Genomic DNA, 19,362 nt, shown 5'->3' on the forward strand with positions numbered 1-19,362 from the left:
CTCGGGACTGTGAAGAAATGTGTCCCCCGCTTCCACTTTCCCTGCAGCTTGTCCAAGCTACATACTGGGCGGAATATTTGTCCTTGGGAAAAATAAACAACCACAGCAGCAAAAGAAAGGAGGAATTACAGCTATCCACTTTAAACCTTCAGTTTTTAAAATAGATGGTGGGGACCAGCCTTTCAACACCCTCCCCTACAAAAGGCACACATCTGAAACCTTGGGAAACTATTTGAACTTGGAGGTCTAGGTCAAGTTTAATACTCAAGTCACTAAGAACCTTGGGAGGCCTTTGCTTTTCCTTGTTGCCATTGTGAGCATCGTAGATTAGTCTGGGAGTCAAGGAATGCCCTTGGAAGGAAGTCTGGAATTATCCATACTGTCTAGATGCTTTATGAATAAATGGGTGAAAAATAGTGGTTTCTTTGAACTTGGTGTGGTGGTGAGCAAAATTTGAGATAGTTACTCTAGCTGGAATTAAAAGAAGAGTTATTTAAGGGAACTGCTAGCCTTTAACAGATGTATGTAAGAGCGTTCTCTGCTGTGTATTACTTATCATCCTGCTTTTTCTCATCTCGTATGTTACTCTTTCTGTGTTTCAGGTGGTACCACTGTGCTCACCACAGAGAAGCCAACTGTGATAGACAGCACTATACAATCAGGTATCAAATACCAAAGAGGAAATTGATTCACATATGTGTGTCTTCTTCCCCAAAACAGCGCATCGCTACGCTTCTCGGTTTCCATTTCCCATCAAGTCGTAGCAGAGATGCCACCAGCATCTGGTCCCCAAGCAGGAGCCATAAACACTGCTTCCCTTTCATCCACATGTATATGCAGCAGGGAGCGAGATTTCCTCCCCCATCAGTCATTGCCAAATGGTGACAATCCCCACTCTCAACGGAAGGAACCGGGGAACATACTTTGTTTAAACGCAGCACATCTAGGACACGGACTGTGTTTGCAAACTCGGGAGAAGGAAATCTCCCAGGCAGCAGCCTGACTATTTATTTTCATCGCCGCTCTGCAGATCGGAGACAGGCGAAGTTTGTCAGTTTTGCCAGCCACGGAGTTGGCAGTTTTACAGCCACGTTTCCAGTGGGTGCACCATGAGACGGTGTGCAGGGAACCAGGGCTGGAGAGGCGAGCCCTGAGGTGGACTGCCTCTACATCCTTTTTTATTAACATGCAATTGACCAGGGGGGTTTTGCAAAAACTTAGTCGGGTGATTATTATGTAGGTGACTATTGAAATGTCTCCAGTTGATAACATTCAGGTAACAGAAGACGTGGGCTTCCCCAGTGACTCAACAGTAGAGAATCTGCCTGCAATGTAGAAGATACGGGTTTGATCCCTGGGTTAGGAAGATCTCTTGGAGAAGAAAATGGCAACCCACTCCAGTTTCTTGCCTGGAGAATCCCATGGACAGAGGAGCCTGGTGGGCTATAGTCCAGGGGATCAAAAAGAGTCGGACACAACTGAGCAATGAACTACAACAAAAGACATATTAATATGTCTCTGGTCAGTATGTTGTTCATAGAGTCCTGTGATGACTTTCAGAGCTTTGCTGTTGATCAGGGCCCAGCCACAGGGAAATGGTGGCCTCCCCCTCACTCTCTGTATTTCGATAGTATTTTTAAAAAATCTTCCCCACAGACATACATGAGGGGAAACAGTGCGTATAAGCAATCAGAGGTTTTACATACTTTAAAAGTTAACCATTAGAGAGAGGTGAACAGGTCAGCTCACCAGCTTCTCCCATTTCCTCTATTGAAGCCTGCTCAGCCTTGGCCTCCATGGTCACTTATTAACGGGGCATGTGGTGTACATCAGTGTTTCCTCAACAGCAGACCCTCCCCAGCCAGCAGAAAGCAGAAAGGGACTGTTCTAATTAGCATGCTTCCTCAAAGGGTGCTGTCACTCTTGACCTGATTAAACTGCAAAACAAACCTCCCTTCAGTTGAACTTAACCCCAGTTTTCCCCATGGTTGGCTCTGGGTGACAGACTCCCTGCTACCACTGAGCTCATTGTTGTTGAGTCGCTAAGTCATGTCCGACTCTTTTTGACCCCATGGACTGTAACCCACCAGGCCCCTTTGATCATGGAATTTCCCAGGCAAGAATACTGGAGTGGGTTGCCATTTCCTTCTCCAGGGGATCTTCCAAACCCAGGGATCAAACCCAAGTCTCCTGCAGTGGCAGGAGGGTTCTTTACCACTGAGCCATTGGGGAAGCCCACCACTCAGCTAAGACACTCCTAAATACCAAAGATGAAACTGAAGAACAGTGTTCAGCTAAATCTTCACGGTACAGGAGTCCCCCTCATACCTTTTCAGGTTATAAATGTGGCCTTGAGGGATTGGCTAGCTGCCTTTTGCTCGCTTCCCATTTTCCCTGATAAGAAGTTTCTTCCTTTTTCCCACTCAGCCCCGTCTGGGTGGTTTTCCGTGGGGTAACTTCCTGTAAGCTCTTTATGACTGTCACAGGGAATGGGCTGAGGTGAACAAGTGAGGTTCTAATAACGTAACAAACATTTTAACTGTTGCTCTAGTTTTTCCTCTTGCCAGAGAGTTAATGACAACCACTAGGAAGCTGCCATCAACAGATCTCATCTCTCTGCTTGCCTGTAAAAAGAGCTAGGGGTCATCAAAACACAACAACCCAAAATGAGATGACTCCCCCTCCATGTTGGAGGCCTGTGTTATCAAAGCAGGAATGGCTTTGTGAACTTTTAATTTACGGCTCAAAGCCCTTGGCATGATGGCTTCAGAGAGGAGCTCCAGAGCAAACAGTCATCTCACAGCGTCTACTGTGATCAGAGGGTGTATATACAAATTGTGAACCAGTAAGAAGTCAACAGGCCAAGAAGATGGTGGACTAGTGTTCCAAAAAACCATGTTACCTGAGTTAGAACTAAGACTTCATACTAAAAAGGGAGAGGGTACAGCTGGTTGTTGCGAACTTCTTGGTCCTGGAATCCTTTGTTTTTGCAGCTGTCCATGTAGATCTGGTCACAATGTTCCTATAAACCCCCAGGAAGACAATTCATTATTTTCTGTTCTGCAACTTTTTGTCTGTGCATGAACAGAAAGGTGTTGTACCTTTAAAGGTCAGAGCCTTGAGAATGGGCTCTCCTGTATATTTCAGGCTGTAGGCAACATTCTTTTACAAAAGGTGCAGAGCCAGCATGGCTACACTCAGGCAACAGAGCACAGAGTTAGAGCTAAAGTAATATATCCAATATGGAGTCAGGCTTGTTCTCTGTTACAGAACCACAGACCTTACTGATAGGGATGGTCTAGTCTACAGTCAGCCCAGAGTCCTTTACAAGTTGCCTTGGTTTCCTGTTTTTCCATTGTCTGAGTCATGAATCTTGTTCTCTTCATTTGTATATAGTGAACTGTCTGTGTTTCTTGGAGGAGTTCTGTTCATTGTCACCTCCTGGGTAAGCTAATGCTCAGGACCTGAGCATGCGTGGAGTCAGAAAGCAGGTCTAACTCTGAGGTTTCCCCTGCTCGTGGTCAGACCCACCTAGTAATACCTGGATCCCCACTGTCCTGCAGGCACCTTGACAAACAGCAGCATATCAGACCTTAAACTTTCATCACCATCTGATTTTGCTGAAGCCACTAGAGATTCAAGCAGAGTCTGAAGATTTCATGCTGAAGATTCTTCTTAATATAATATGTTCAGTGGGCATATAATTTGCATATGCTATCTGGGTTGTCATCAGATGCATAAAAGCCTGTTAATGCTCTGCCAGCCCTGCATTTTAAATCCATCTTCCCCTTGGCAGAAGGCTCTTACCCTCCAAGGATCCCCAAACATTCTCTAAATCAGTTCAGAGTATGTTCATGACCCATGGTTACATGGACCCAGGCACCTCCGCTTATTTCCAGCCTATGAGTAAGTGAGCTCACATACCCAATAGAAGTTCTGAAGACCAGATTTGAAAATTAAATCCTTGTGCATATATGGTGCTAATGATGTAACTCTGGGCAAGCTAGGTCCCCCAGGCGCAGCTGGTGCTGGCTCACAGCGGCTATAAATTTGTCTTAAGTTCAGAATATTGTTTCCTGCTATTTTTAAGAGTCAAGAAGGGATTTAGCCAGATTATTCCCAATGAATTTAATGAGAATTGTGCAGCCATGGGGCCTAGGTAATATTTTGAAGATTGAAAGGTCAAATGGACATTGTCTTGTATACTAATTTCATTTGTCCATTTGCTTTTTTCTCTTTCTCTGCCCTTTTCTCCTCTGCTTCTGTCCTTCTCTCTTTCTCTTTCCATTTCTAGAAATGTCTGTGTGTATTTTTGTGAGTTTAATAGCCTTTCTAGCCAGACTTGAATCTTCAACATTGAGCTGTTCTGTCTCCATGCTCATGCCCCACAAAAGGTACTGATTAAAAAAAAAAAATTCTAATCTAACAAGATTGCCATAAATTATATATGATTGAGCCAAAGAGATAAGAGTAGTAAAATATGAAAAGTTTGAGTAGTCACTGTGTAAAATTCATAGATTGGAAAGAACAGTGAAAGATAAAGGTTGACTTCCATTCACTGGAACAGGAGATGTCAAAATTAGTCTTTCAGGCAAAATCGCCCTTTGTCTTGGCCACAAAAATGCCCAAGTTCATTTATTTTATGACACTGCCAGAATAGTAATAGCCAAATTATGGATGGTGTGGTTTCCTGTAAATTATACAATAAATTTAAAGTATTAACAAGGCAAATATTACCAGAAATGTGTATGCTGTAATGACTGACTGCCCTCCTCTCTGTGTAGGTCTTATAAATGACATTTAAGGAGAAAACCTAAAACCACACACATATTAATATTTTTCAATATTAACAGTTTCTAACACAAGATTACACAACAGCACATTCCAGGGCCGTGGGTGTTGACATCCAAGGTTATTCAACTACTCGTTCATTGTTCGGCTGACTACATCTGCAAAATTCAGTCATGCTGTACAGAAGAGAGGATTTGGGAGAGGGCTTCTCATGCTTTAAGAAGCCAAGTTTCATGGTTATGATGGACTAGGCATAAAATATGTATCTCCAGTGACACTACCGCTGTGAAATATAGCCCTTTGCACAAACTGAAAGTGCTCGTGTTATACACATACAAGTTATCACATGACTTACTAGGCTTTCTTTCCCCAGCTGGCCCCGGTGAATCCTTTGCCAGGTCACACTGTCATTGGAAGGGAGAATCCATCTTGCTCAGTTTTGAGGATGCGTATGGCGCCTTCCTTCCAAAATTTCACATTAGCATTTGAAAGGAGTTCCTTGGAAGCTAAAAATGCAAAGTAACTCATTCTTATCTATTCAGTAAATCTTTCCCTTACCGTGCCTCCTGCCTGCCATTGTTGAAGTGGGGGAGGGGCAGTGCAGCCCAGACTCAGAAGAATGCAAGATATTTGTGTTAAACACTTAGACAAAGTTACAGGAAAGACCACAATGAGCTAGGCTCTCAGCCTGACCCTAATACAGCGTAGAATATCATACTTCCCTTTCGCTACAGAGAGATTGGTTTAGACTTATTTTTTAGATCAGCGGGCAAGCTGCCGGGGCACCTTCCTTCTCGTCTCAATGCTGCCATCTTGTGGACGCCTGAACTCAATGAGCGGCAATGACTCTCATTAGAGAAAACAGCCCCTATTGTGTGTTTAATTTTATATTCAGGAGAGGAGTGGGACTGGCAGAAGGAAAAGAATTTTATCTTTAGGATAATTTTTATTGTTAGCTCCAGTTTAACAAAAATAATTCCAAATATCAAGGGCTTCATTTTCCCCATCCTTAAAAAGTTAACCAATTTCCCCCAGCAAAAATGTTGAGTAAAAACTAAGGCTATACAAGTTAGAAAAAAAAAAACACCCATAGTCAAATAGCACTTTGTAGAACACACGAAACAAATCATTCTTGAGAATCCCTTCACACTTTCTTTTTAGAACCCAAAGGAAGCATTTTGAACATTAAAAAAATATACAAGTGGGTACCTATTCAAAATATGCTTTGGCTTTACTTGACCTTATATTGCAGTTTTAAGTGGGGCAAACAATTTATATGCAAATCTGAAAATTCACTAAAGAAGCAAAGATTTCCCACTTAAAATTAATTGACCTGATATAAAGCACAGAAGTTAAAAAAAAAAAAATCTTAGGAAATGCTTCAGAGATCTGCCAGTAAAAACCTGGAGCATAAGCTGGTGTGTTGAGAATACAGATAACCTCCAGGGTGAGATATTCAGGCAACTCACGTTTCTAGACTTTGGAGGTTCATGGGTCAGTCTCTAATTAAGATTCTTTTCATTGGTGGATATCAATTTATATGACTATCCTCAAGAGCGGAGTATCTTTTATTATTAAATATTGTGGAAATAGAATGCTACAGATGTAATAATACACGCTTTGGAAAGTAACCTTCCTGGAAATTTTATGTACCAAGTTGACAGGCAGTCCATAATCTTTTTTGAGCTGGATCCAAAAAAAAAAAAAAAAAAAATCACTAAATGTGATGTTGCAAGCATGTGCATCTCTCCATGCATCTTTTGCGCTCCTTGGGAATCCTGGGTGTTGTGGCTTTCCTAGAATTTTCAGATAGATACTAACATATAAATCATGCTTTCCATGAAGGAATTAAGGACCTCTCTGACCTAAATGATCAAATGTGTGTTTCTCTACTTGTCTCTGTTTCTTCCTTTCCACCCACTGAAGAGTTTCCAACATATGGTTTTAACTGTGAGTTTGGCTGGGGTTCTCACAAGACATTCTGTCACTGGGAACATGACAATCACGTGCAGCTCAAATGGAGTGTGTTGACCAGCAAGACGGGACCGATTCAGGATCACACAGGTAATGGAGGGTTCACTGTGGCCTCATTTCTTTAAATTTGAGAGGGTGTTACTGAGGAGGGTTGCTGGGGTCTGTGAGTTTAGAAAATACTACAGATCATTCACTTGTGCTTTTATTTTCTGGAATTAAAAAATGCCCTTCCCTAGTAGAGATTCTCTTAGGCCACTTACTGGAGAATGCTAAATAAACTTAGCGACTGATTGACCCCTGTGAAAAGTAACAAACTGGGCAGATCAGTGTGTGTGAATTAGGACCTGTTTTCTACTCTTTCTGAACGTTTTTCATGGGACATGTCAAACATAGACAAAAGGAGAAAAGAAATGGTAAAATGAACCCTCTCTGTACATAACCCATCGTCAACACTCATCAGGTCCTGGGAATCTCATTTTACCTCTAGCATCCTGACTCTGAGTGATTTGGAAGCAAGTCTAGACATAGATAGTGTCATTTCGTTTATTGCCTAATGCCTGCTCTCTTGACCCTTGGAGTGGAAGTGGATTGGGGTCAGGGGTTGAAATCTTGTTCTTTTGAGGAAGATAGTAATCTAGCTCATTCTCTCTGAGCAAGAAGAAGCCTCACCACACCCCAGTTTACAGCCCACCCCACATCCTGTCTTACTTTCCTTCTAAGATTAATTAGGGTTAGGGTGCACAGGGAGCTGTCAGCCCCTCTAGGAACTCTTACCCATTGCCATCCTCTTTTCCTCCTAGTCATTACTCAGCTTGAGAGATGGACTAAAAAACCATCAGTGTCCTGTAAAAACACACACACATGCATATACTCACACACACACACACAAAACACCCAACCCACAACCTTCCAGCCCCATCAGTGATACCGACAACACTGCTTGTTCAAGTCATGGTTCCCAGAGAGACCCCAGAGGGGCATTTGCTGAGCTGAGACATCTCATTAAGCCAAGGTCCCCCTTGATGAGCGGGCCAGGGGGCTGATGGACGGCCAAAGGCTCCTTCCTGCTTTTCCCACTTGGTTGTTCACTCTGCCCCCAGTGAATACAACCATTAAGTAGGTTGAATAGGCCTCTTTCCATCACGGCTACCTCCTTTCCTAATAAGACTGACAAGGAAATTGGATAAAATTGAACTCCTTCAATTCTGAGACACTTTCAATTGAATCTTAAGACAAGCAGTTTTAGAAAACTTAAAATACTTTGACTGTAAATGGCACTGTACGTAGAAATGGCACCAAATTAACCAAATGCAATTAGCTGAAATGAAGGCAGTAATGGTGGAAAAATTGATGCAAAGTGAAGCAAAAAGGCTCAGTAGGATCTGACATTCAAAGGAGGTTAAAAGCTACGTTAGCCAGAGACAAAAGCTAAAAGGCTTACAGAAGTACAGTGCTAATTGAGAAAACGGAGAGAGAGTTCCTGACCTAGAATTGCGATAAAACCCCGAAAGGAAAAATATCAGCGCTTTATGTGTTGGAGTGTCAGAAAAGGCAGGCGTGTCTTAGATGAACGGCTGAGAAGTGCAATTCCTTCAGAAGCATTTTTCTCTTTTGTCCTCCCGGGAGCCCTCCAGATCCACCCAGACCAGAAAGAGCCCCCGCAGCACTAAACTTGCAATCATTTGCTGAGCGAGCTGGGTGAGCCCGGCATCTGAAAGGCAGGGACTTGTTAACATGAAAAAGTCTGGATGAAAAGAGCCCCACACACATGACACAAGCACACAGCCCGCCACAGCTCATGTGCGGTGCTTTGCAAGTCAGACGTGGAGGCTTCTGAAAATGAACAGTGTCTAGGTACAATAGTCTGTGGCCTGATTTTGAATTTATCAAAGGGATCTCGATTGGTTTTCCGCATTTGACCTCTAACAATGGAGCGGTGTCACTTCTTACAGAGGATTCCCCAAACCCATGGCAGATGCTGGGAGGGGCACGGGAGATGTAGGTATAAAGGAGGGAGTCCGAGCCTGGGGGCATTCACAGTCTGGTTCCGGGTGAGAAACAGCTCACCCATGCCGTGGGATGAAAGTGTCCAATGGCAGGGGGAGTGGGGGTGGCAGAAGACAGCACAGAAGGGAGCCAAGATGCAGGCCTGGCTCAGGGACCAGCTCAGCTAAGCATCCTCAACCTCATTCTTCTCTACACGATGGGGGCAAGGCGGCAGAGGCAAGGTGAGGGGAGGTCTTACTTGCCTGTCTTGGTGGGCTGAGAGAGGTGGTACCATCACACAGACAGGTGACCATCATTCGGTAAATCAGTGGGAGAAAACAGACCCCAGGAGTGACCGAGTCTACACGGTCCAGGAGAGACGGAGATCACACACATTATGCCGGGGCTGTGGCTTCTATTTCCCACCCTCCTTTCATTATCCCACCCAACAGTTTTATTAAGAGTGCTGAGGAGCCTCTCAGACAAGCAGCCAGGTGAGGGAGGAAGATGGTGGTCGAGGACACATCCACTCCACCTGGATGCTGCTAACGCAGGACGCACCCACACACGCAGTGCAAGAGCATCTCCCAAACATGTCAGCCCCTGGGGCAGCACACAGAACACCCCATTGCCCACGGAAGCTCGCCATCAGATCCACGCTTTCATCAGGTGCAGCGTTCGAGTAGCATTTCTATTTGCAGAGCAAACAGTGAAACATGAGTTGTGTGTTTAGACCAGGTGGTAGCAGGAGGCAGTGCTCCCACCGGGAGTCATTAACAGCAGAGCTGGGAGTTAGTCCTCCAAGCTCAGCAAGCATCTCCATTGCCGAAATGGCACATTCTAATAAGCCTCAGAAGAGCAGCCTCTCCTCTCCTGGAACCAGAAGCCCACATCAAACAAGAACGGGACTCGCCGTTGAATTTCAAGCTCTCAGGTGTATTTAAGGAACTTATTAATATAAGCCATTAAAATAAACTAGGGGGAAAGAATTGGAATTTGAAGTGGGGGTGGGGGAAAATTGCCAGATTATATGGACAGACAGCAGCTCCATTGTTATCAGGCAGTTATAGTAACCAAAGCAACATCCACCAGAAGTCTTCCTGCTCCAATGGTAAATAAATAAGAATACATCTAAATATTTACATTTACTCTCTGTGTTCACACATGTGCTGCTCGAGTGTTAAAACTGCATGGAAATAGGTCTTCCAGTACATCCAATCTGCTTGCAATGGTGTAGAGACCAACGCAAGTCGTAGCCCATGTCCGTGTGACCGTGCATTCTAGATAAGTGGTATCTGACTATTGAGATGTACAGTCTCCAGCACAAACGTCCTTTCACGGATGCCAAGAGCAGAGCCTTTCGACGCCAGTGAGGTTGCCTACCATTACCCACTTCACCACCACCACTGCACAATTGGGTTCTTGTGCTCTGGCCAGGAGAGAAGGTTTGAGAGCAGAACGTGATGGAAAAGAGACAGAGGTTCATCCATCTGGTCATTCCCCCTAACACAGCTGTTTGTCACAGCAGGAGATGGCAACTTCATCTACTCCCAAGCTGATGAAAACCAAAAGGGCAAAGTGGCTCGCCTGGTGAGCCCTGTGGTTTATTCCCAGAACTCTGCCCACTGCATGACCTTCTGGTATCACATGTCTGGTTCACACGTGGGCACGCTGAGGGTCAAGCTGCGCTACCAGAAACCAGAGGAGTATGACCAGCTGGTCTGGATGGCCATCGGACACCAAGGGGACCACTGGAAAGAAGGGCGTGTCCTGCTCCACAAATCTCTGAAGCTTTACCAGGTGAGCCCCCTTCCCTAGGTCGGTGCAGGCAGCTGCTTCAGGGGCACTGGGATGCCCTTTGAAAGCTATGCAAATGAGATGCTGGAATCATTCCAAAAATTGTTTCAAATGTGTCCTCAACCCGATACCGATGCACTGATGATCATCTAGGTAGCGTTATTTCATAGTCTCCTAGTTTACAGGCAGAGGACTGATTGCTAAGAAAGAAGGGAAAATGCTACTCTATAATTATTTAGGGCTGTCACAATCAACATTCCTTTTATTTGCTGCTCTTTCCAGTTTTAAATTCTGTATCACACAAAGAGAATGTGAGGAGAAGTTTTATACCATCCCCAAGCAGTTAATACAGATTGAAGAGCAAATCGCATGCTCATTCAAAATCTCATGAATTTCATTTACGTGCTGTGACTTGAGCTGCACAAGCATGTGTAAATATTGTTATTTGGGACCAAACATTTAAATACTGTGAAAATGATCTCATTTTGTTAGGTGATTTTTGAGGGTGAAATCGGAAAAGGCAACCTTGGCGGGATTGCGGTGGACGATATTAGCATCAATAACCACATCCCTCAAGAGGACTGCGCAAGTAAGTATGGGTTGCTGTAGAAACCAAGGTGGCGCTTGCTCAGGGCATGAGTCTTTCCACTTTATATGGTCTTTGTCGTGCTCACTTAGACCTAGAATTTTAACATGGGCTATAAGCACATCCTATAGATGTGCTTGCTTTGATGCACCAAGGCATAAAGCCAGGTCAGTCTACCTTCAGCTACCGCATCATCTAACCTGGTTCACTTAGAATGTCTGGTTAGTATCCAGAGAAGTACACCAATAACATGCAACCAAGAATCGTAGCAAAGAAGAAACTCACGATTTCCAGGCGGTGCCTAAACACTGTGATGAAAAGTGGAAAACTCAGACATCTGGGTAATTCCAGGTATCTCAATGTGTAAACAAAATAGGAAGCCTTTGAAATTTTTCATCACAGTGGATTTAATGAAGATTACATCGTGAATGAATCATAGACAACATCATTCTTTGATTTATTATAAAAATAAGTAGAGGATTCTGACTCTCAGAACAGTTGAAATGCCTCAAAAGAATAAATGAAATTTAGAGATTTTGCCTAGCATTTCAGAGTTTATGGATTTTTCTTGGCCTGGTATATATGAAAAAAAGTCTTGACATAGAAAACCAATTCATACTCCCAGTTCTTGTTATATAATTATAAATACCATCACTAATGGCAATGTAATAGCACAGTAATTAGTCTTAAGCTCCATTTGCTACACTTAAACTTTTGTTATATATCATGATATAATAGGATGTTAATTATAACAAAATGGAATAAGCCTATTGGGCAAATTTAAGACAAAGGAGGCCTGTTGGCTATAATGGGTTTTTGGTCATTTCAGCAATTTACAAAGCTTTTATTATACAATATATTGGATATATGTAGTCCCTAAAGTGGCAATAATTTGATAGGGTCGATTGAAGAAATTAGAATGAGCAGTGAATACAGGTCTGCTTCATATTATGTAAGGAAATCTATTTAATGCCACAGTACCTAGCAGACCTTCATAGAAAAAATGATAAGGCTTAATATGTAAGTTACAACTACTTTACAAACTCCCCGGCATCCGGGTCTACACAGTTGTTAATATGTCTGTTTCATGTAGTTACACAGGGCCAACACTACTTTCATCCCTTTCCCAAGATGGGAAGGCTGATGGTGATGTTTTTGGAATTGGGAGAGCAAACTCCACCAGCTGAAACAAAGAAGTACATTCAGTTTGGTTCAACAGGTTTTCTCTGATCGCCTGCTAAGGGCAAAGCAGCATCCTAGTGCTCCAGTGAATACACAGAGGCTAAAGCAAGTCCCTGAGCCTTTTTCTGTTCATGTGACTGGGCTGCTTAGCTGTGGTTACTGCTGGGCGTTAAACTCAGAAAGTCACAGCTAAAGCACAATTAAAACTTCATGTTCTCCTGTCTAAAATGGATAACCAACAAGGACCTGCTGTGTAGCACAGGGAACTCTGCTCATTGTTATGTGGCAGCCTGGATGGGAGGGGAGCTTGGGGGAGAATGAATACATGTATATGTATGGCTGAGTCCCTTTGCTGTTCACCTGAAACCTTCACAATGTTGTTAATTGGCCATACTCCAATAGAAAATAAAAAGTTTAAAAAAATAGTAAAAAAAACCCAAAACACCCAACAACTTTGTGTTGCTGACAGTAAGAAGTTGTCTAAGAGAATTCTACAATTATTCGTCACAGATGTTTCTTTGAAAATTTAGCCCTGGATGCTAGGAGATTATCAGCTCTTTATTAATTATTCATGCATTAATACCACAAATATTTATTGAGTCATGGAGTGTGTTCTGGACACTGTTCTAAATGCTGGGGACATAGGCATGAACCAGGTCCCTATCCTCTACCAGAATCATAAAGGACGCCAGGACTCCACTCCCCCTGGAGACTATTTTTTTTTTTTTTTTATAAGACACAGGATGCAGTCTCTAGCCTTAACGAGCTGACATACTATATGGGAAACCAACTAACACTTAGGAAGCCGTTATCTACAAAAGCACAGGATGGCAGCCATATGTGCAACCCCACTTCTGTTTTCTATTTTTACCAGATTTCCCCACACTCCAAATGCCAGAGCCACTTCCCCACCCTCCCCCCGCCTCCACTCCCCTCCCGTCTCCTAAGACAACACACTCGGCTGCAGCAGGGCTTCCTGGATTTAGAGCTGACTCCAATTCCCTAATCATTCAGCACTGCCTCTCCATAGCTCTCCAGTTACCTGGTGGGGTCGGATTGTGATAAGACCTTTGAGGAAAAACCCAGCAGAGCCACTGGTGATTAGTGTGTGAGGGTTGATGTAGTTTGTGTGTATTTTGTTTGGTTGAGAGTTCAAATATCTCTTTCAATTTTCTTTGACTTGTCAGAACCAGCAGACCTGGATAAAAAGAACCCAGAAAGTAAAATCGATGAAACAGGTAAGTATGTCTTGCTGACTTATTTTTAAAACAGTTTACATGGCTTTTATTATATTTATGGAGAAACTCTAAAACTCTGGCACACCAGGGTACTAAGTGAAAGTCAGTCATGTCCAACTCTTTGCCACTCAATGGATTATACAGTCCATGGAATTCTCCAGGCCAGAATACTGGAGTGGGTAGCCTTTCCCTTCTTCAGGGGATCTTCCCAAGGGGTCTCCTGCATTGCAGGTGGATTCTTTACCAGCTGAGCCACAAGGGAAACCCAGGGTACCAAAGCAGTTCATGTAGCATAAACACCCACCTGTGTCAGTGATGCTGTGCCTGGGCTATTGTGAGAGGGAGTGCCCGATACAGACTTGGGAGAGGCAGTGACAGGTTCAGAGCGTGTCGGGGGTAACCCCAGGGGACATATGCTAATCTGGCCCTTCCCAACGGAGCTGGAAGAAGAACTCAGAGGACAATGACATGAAATACCCTCGTTTGATAACTATGGAAACAGGAAATGAGTGAAGACTGTTTCTTACCCAGGGACCTACAGTACTTGTCATACAGTAAGTTGAAACCAACCCAAATTCTTGTGCCTGACTGAGAACCAGATATAATCTTTAAAGGGCTGGAGCCCAGTGTCTGTTTGGACCACCTGTTCCCAGCCTTCGCTACTGAAACCCTCGTTTTGCGATAATGATCACAACGTTGATGACAGGGATGATGACGATGCTGCTGATAAGGGTTTTCTGAGGAGCTAGTATGTTCCAGTCACTTTCTGTAAGTTCTCTTGCTTAATTCTCACAGCTCTTCTCTGAGTATATTTATCCCCATTTCGCAGATGAGGAGACTGAAACTCAGCAGTGACTTGGCCTTAAGTAAGATAGGTAATAACTTCCCAGGTGGCGCTAGTGGTAAAGAATCTGCCTGCAATGCTGGAGACCCAAGTTCAATCCCTGGGTTGGTAGGATGCCCTGGAGAAGGAAATGGCAACCCATTCCAGTATTCTTGCCTGAAGAATTCCACGGACGGAGGAGCCTGGTGGGCTACAAGTTCATGGGGTCACAAAGACTAGGACACAACTGAGCAACTTTCACTTCGCTTCACTTAAGACAGGTAATTAGGTGGTAGCCTCAGACTTCAAACTGATTAATTCAAAAGTGTGTTTTCATTGAACACCGCTTTGTGATCCAGTGCAAGGCATTTGGTTGGAGTGAGGTCCTGCCTGATGTTGTATTTCCAGAAGTCTCCGCACCTCCTGCCAGCAGTGGCAGGTGTTGGACACTTGCCCCAGCATCACTCAACCTGCTGCTAGCAGATCTGTACCCTGTCCATCAGCATCAGCACCAGTTGCCATCAGAAATGTGGACATATTAATACCATAGATTTGGTATTAGTAGAGATTTGGTAGAGATAAATAGGGATGGCGCCATATTTGCAGTTGATCATCTCAACACGAGGCTCATTTAGCTTAGTTACGTGGTCCACACTGAGATGTAAACTTTATTAGAGATTGTTTCAAAACAGTGTTGCATCAAGGGAGAGAATATTAATATGTCCTTGTGGCTTCTTTCCCCCTGTAGGGACTTGCATCGCATATTTTTAGTTTCCTTTGATTGGAATCCTTGTTGATCAGAACACCATTAAGTAAACACCAGGCCTGTTGCACATTAACATTCTAGTCTCATTTCTAGTATCAGGTAATGAGGCTCAGAGCTCCCATGTTAATAATTTCTCATGTTCCACTCTAAAGAAAACATTTCCCCAATGCCTGCGTGCAGAGCTGTGTGACCATCTCCAGTGAAACAACCAGGGCAGCAAAGATGCTGATTATTAAATGTGTTCTGTTCAGTACAACACAGACCTGGCTTCTCGATTGGAGCCATAAGCCATTTAAAATATCAGCAGCAGGCATGCCCTCATTCTGTCGGAAAGCTCTCTCCTGATTGAGTGAAACCATGGTCAATTTGGGGGGAAACTTGAAGATCTGACTTGTGGTAGGACCACCACCCAGAAGGGCAGCTTGGGCCATCTTCTCGTGCAGGATTTGGGGATCAAACAGATGCATCAGGAATGGTTAAATCCCCTGCTAGACCAATGTGGGAAGGAGCATTTTGCAAAGCTTATAGATCTCGTATCTGCCCAAGGACAATAAACACAGATTACAGTCTCATGGAGGGCAGGCTGCATAAAATCTGAATTAGATTAGAATCCAGCCCTCACGGCTTGCCCAGAAACAGTTGTTTCCATGTGCTAAGCTTTCTGTCAAAATCACAGGACCAAAGCCCCAATACCATCCCTCCCACGCGTTGATTCCCAACAACTCTCAAACATAAACACTGGTGTTTCTTGGCAATGGAGGAGCCAAACCCCACCACAGAAATCCCCCAGGGGCTGTCTTGGGAAGGACAGCCCAGAACCAGATGTGTGCTTAACTTCTTGTCCATTTCGCTGTCTACCGTCATCTGGTGTGTTAGCAGTACTCATGGAGCCAATTTTGTTTTTCTCCCCAGGGAGCACACCAGGCTACCAAGGCGCGGGAGAAGGCGATGAGAACATCTCCAGGAAGCCAGGCAACGTGCTGAAGACTCTGGACCCCATCCTTATCACCATCATCGCCATGAGTGCCCTGGGCGTCCTCCTGGGCGCCGTCTGCGGGGTCGTGCTGTACTGTGCCTGTTGGCACAACGGGATGTCAGAGAGAAACTTATCTGCCCTGGAGAACTATAACTTTGAACTCGTGGATGGCGTGAAGTTGAAAAAAGACAAACTGAATCCACAGAGTACTTACTCGGAGGCATGAAAGCAGACAAGAGGTGAGCAGGCAAGCAGGAGAGTGGAGCGGAGGACAGAGCTTGAGCTGGGGACCGGCTGATCTTTCACTGTTCAGGCTGGGAAGCGCGTTGATGACGCCAAGCCAGGTTTTTCTCAGGAGCTTCAATGAGTTTGGCCGACAGACACGGACAACTTAGCTGTGTTAACAATCGGAATCCTGTACAGTCAAGCTTCTTTCTGTTGGTTTCGTTGGAATAATCAAATGCTGGTGTTGAGACCAAGTATGATTGACTTAATCATTCGAAGGACTCCCCTTTCCCCTTCTCTCTTCTCTTCCTCTTCTGGATTCTTTTCGGCAACTGTGCAAAATCCAAGATGCTGGCACCAAGTGTATTTAGCGGGGCCCCTTTGACAGACACGCTACCTGCAGCCCAGTGCCCAGAATATATTCGAATAACCGCCTTTCAGTGGACTCCTGAAGCTGGCCTTGTGTATAATCGCCCGCGTCGTGGATAGGCAAAGAAGGAGTAGGGTGTTTTCTGTTAAAGTATACCGTAGCCTCAATACCAGTCTAGTGTGTCAGCTCTGTTTACGAAGCAATACCGTCAGATTTCTTGATGTTTTCCAGTGTTGTACTCAACCTTGTGCTGTGAACTCCATACAGAAAACTGTGCCATCATAAACACTGCTGGCAACTGGGTGTGATGCGGGCAACCGCAACGAAGAATCCTTGGCACTGGCTAGTCTACGTCCTCTCAAGTGCCTTTTTGTTTGTACTGGTTCTCATTGTGTTACATTCACCCGCCCTGTTTTTCGCTGGTGAAAGCCCTCTTCTTGAATCAAACCCTGGGGGCCTGCTGACGAAGAAGAAAGTATATTTTAGTGTGAGATGTCAGCCTCCAGGAAGGCAAGGGCTCCGAAGATTTGGCAACGTGGCTTAATCGTTCCGCTTTTTCCGTAGTTCAATTTCATGTCTCTTGACCCTTTTGTATAAAGCTGCAATATTCTCTCTTACTGTTCTTTCATATGGAATGTATTTTCAAATGTAAACTCTTTCTCTGCTATCCCTCTGTCTTTTTTCTCTCTTAGGATTTAAGCATTTGCCATTCTTCAGAAAAGAAACTTGCAGCTTTAACCTGCTGGGAATGGCAAACAATTTTACTAGACTTTATGTTGGAAAAATAAATAAATAAGGGAAATTCCTAACTTTGCCCTCCAAAGTATAACTTTGGTTTCCTTGTTAACTGGTTAAAGTGACAGTATCTTTTTTCCTAAAGCCGTTTGCTATCTATACCAATCAAAATGATCTTCAATAGAAATGTTTGCTTTCAATAGAAATAGTGGTTAAGTTGAGGGAAGAAATAATTGGCTTTCAAGTGAGACTCAAAGGGATGAAATCCCCTCAAAATCCAAAAATCAGAGATTTTTACATCCAAATACATGAAAATGACCCATGAGAACCTTCTTGTTTTGGTATTGAGTCAAGCAAGGGAAGTGGAAGAAGGAATGGTTAATTTAAGAAAGCGACCATAAATTCTGGTGCCTGGGGATGGAGTATTTTAAGATAAGAGAGGGGAAGAAAAGGAGTAAAGTCAAAACAAATGTTCTTAAAACTCCATTCAGCAAAAACCCTGAAAAAACAAGAGACTTAGTGAAAGCTTCTAGAAACTTCCAGTGGCTCACAATGAGAAAGCCTGCCTTAGAGCTGGCAAGACCTAAGCCACAGAGACGTAAATGTCTTATGAGGCAGCATGTGAATTAGCCCAAAGAAGCTTTGGTTGTTTTCCATGTGTTTGTGCCCTGCCATGTAGGACAGAAGAACTTCCTCCCTCCTGCACTGCTGTAGGTCTCCCTCAAGTACATTTGTGGGGGTCACATTTGCATCATGGAGCCGAAAGTCCATTCATCCTGGTTTAATTGAAATGAGAATGCCTTTTGTTTCCAGGAAAGTATTGATCACTATGAAAGAAGAATAGATTCTAACCCCCAGGGGCATCCATTCAGCCGTTATAATCATACCCAGATGAAAGCATTAAGACTTGATTTTTTTTTTAGGCAACAGACTTAAAGTTGTCCTCAGCCAAGGAAAAATGATACTGCAACTTTAAATTTTAAAGTATCTTGCACTGATAAATATATTTAAAAATTATATGTTTATAAAGTTATTAATTTGTAAAGGCAGTGTTACAAAATGTTCAGTTTATATTGTTTTAGATTGTTTCATAATTTTAAAAGGTGTAAAATAACATATTTTTTTCTTTATTGAGATCTATAAATCTTTCTGTAGTAAAATGTTTTCATTTTACTGGTATATTATTGCTTCATGTTTTGTACCATCATAAAATTTTGTGCAAATTTTTTTTACAGAAATTTTTATTTTCTATGACAATATGACACTTGTAAATTGTTGTTTCAAAATGAACAGCGAAGCCTTAACTTTAAATGACATTTGTATTCTCAGACACTGAGTTGCATAAAACAACCACATAGAACTGAACTGTAACTTAAATTCCAAACTATGACTACTACATTCCAAAGAAACAGTTGAATTAAACATTTTCATAAAATATCCCAAACCTGATGGCTTTTATTATATTAGCTTTGTTATTGTTAAAGAAATTGGTATTATTCCAGCATCAAATAACTTTCATGATTTTTTTAAGTTCTTTTTTTAAAATAATATCCTAATAAGGAGAGAAGATTAAGAAAACATTTCCTGAAAGTAGAACATCAACCCAAATTGGACACTTGTCAAGATAAGGCATAAAGAATTTGGCCTTATAAATGGAAATTTTTCAACTCCAAATCGTGTGTCAAATGTTTCTATATTCCATTTAGTAAAGTTTTTTGTTTTTAATGAAATTCCCATATGTCTGTTGGTAAGTTTTGTTCTTATAGAAAATAGGTAATAAACCGGATAGTGTTTATGCATGCAGCTGTGCTAAATTTCATTAGAGGGCAAAGCTAAGCATGGCATTGCAGATGGCTACTTGGTAATTCTTAGAAAATTTTGAGTCCATCCAAACTAACAGTAGTATAGTAATA

The 19,362-nt window shown here is 43.0% G+C and overlaps 1 protein-coding gene across 4 annotated transcripts in view; it reads left to right on the forward strand.

The window, feature by feature from the left end:
- NRP1 (neuropilin 1) overlaps positions 1 to 19,161 on the forward strand; it is a 147,682-nt gene extending 128,521 nt beyond the window's left edge. For 2 of the 4 annotated variants that reach the window (XM_055543737.1, XM_055543739.1), the window contains exons 12-17: positions 603 to 662; positions 6,718 to 6,855; positions 10,277 to 10,551; positions 11,041 to 11,137; positions 13,504 to 13,554; positions 16,056 to 19,161. In XM_055543737.1, the coding sequence (XP_055399712.1) occupies positions 603 to 662; positions 6,718 to 6,855; positions 10,277 to 10,551; positions 11,041 to 11,137; positions 13,504 to 13,554; positions 16,056 to 16,345 (911 nt within the window). In that variant the 3' untranslated portion in view covers positions 16,346 to 19,161. The remainder of the gene's footprint in view (positions 1 to 602; positions 663 to 6,717; positions 6,856 to 10,276; positions 10,552 to 11,040; positions 11,138 to 13,503; positions 13,555 to 16,055) is intronic. The other 2 variants (XM_055543738.1, XM_055543741.1) reach the window with 1 other exon arrangement.
- Positions 19,162 to 19,362: the final 201 nt, after the last annotated feature.

This window comes from Bubalus kerabau, chromosome 13 (assembly GCF_029407905.1).
Source record: "Bubalus kerabau isolate K-KA32 ecotype Philippines breed swamp buffalo chromosome 13, PCC_UOA_SB_1v2, whole genome shotgun sequence".
NCBI classification, from domain to species: Eukaryota; Metazoa; Chordata; class Mammalia; order Artiodactyla; family Bovidae; genus Bubalus; species Bubalus kerabau.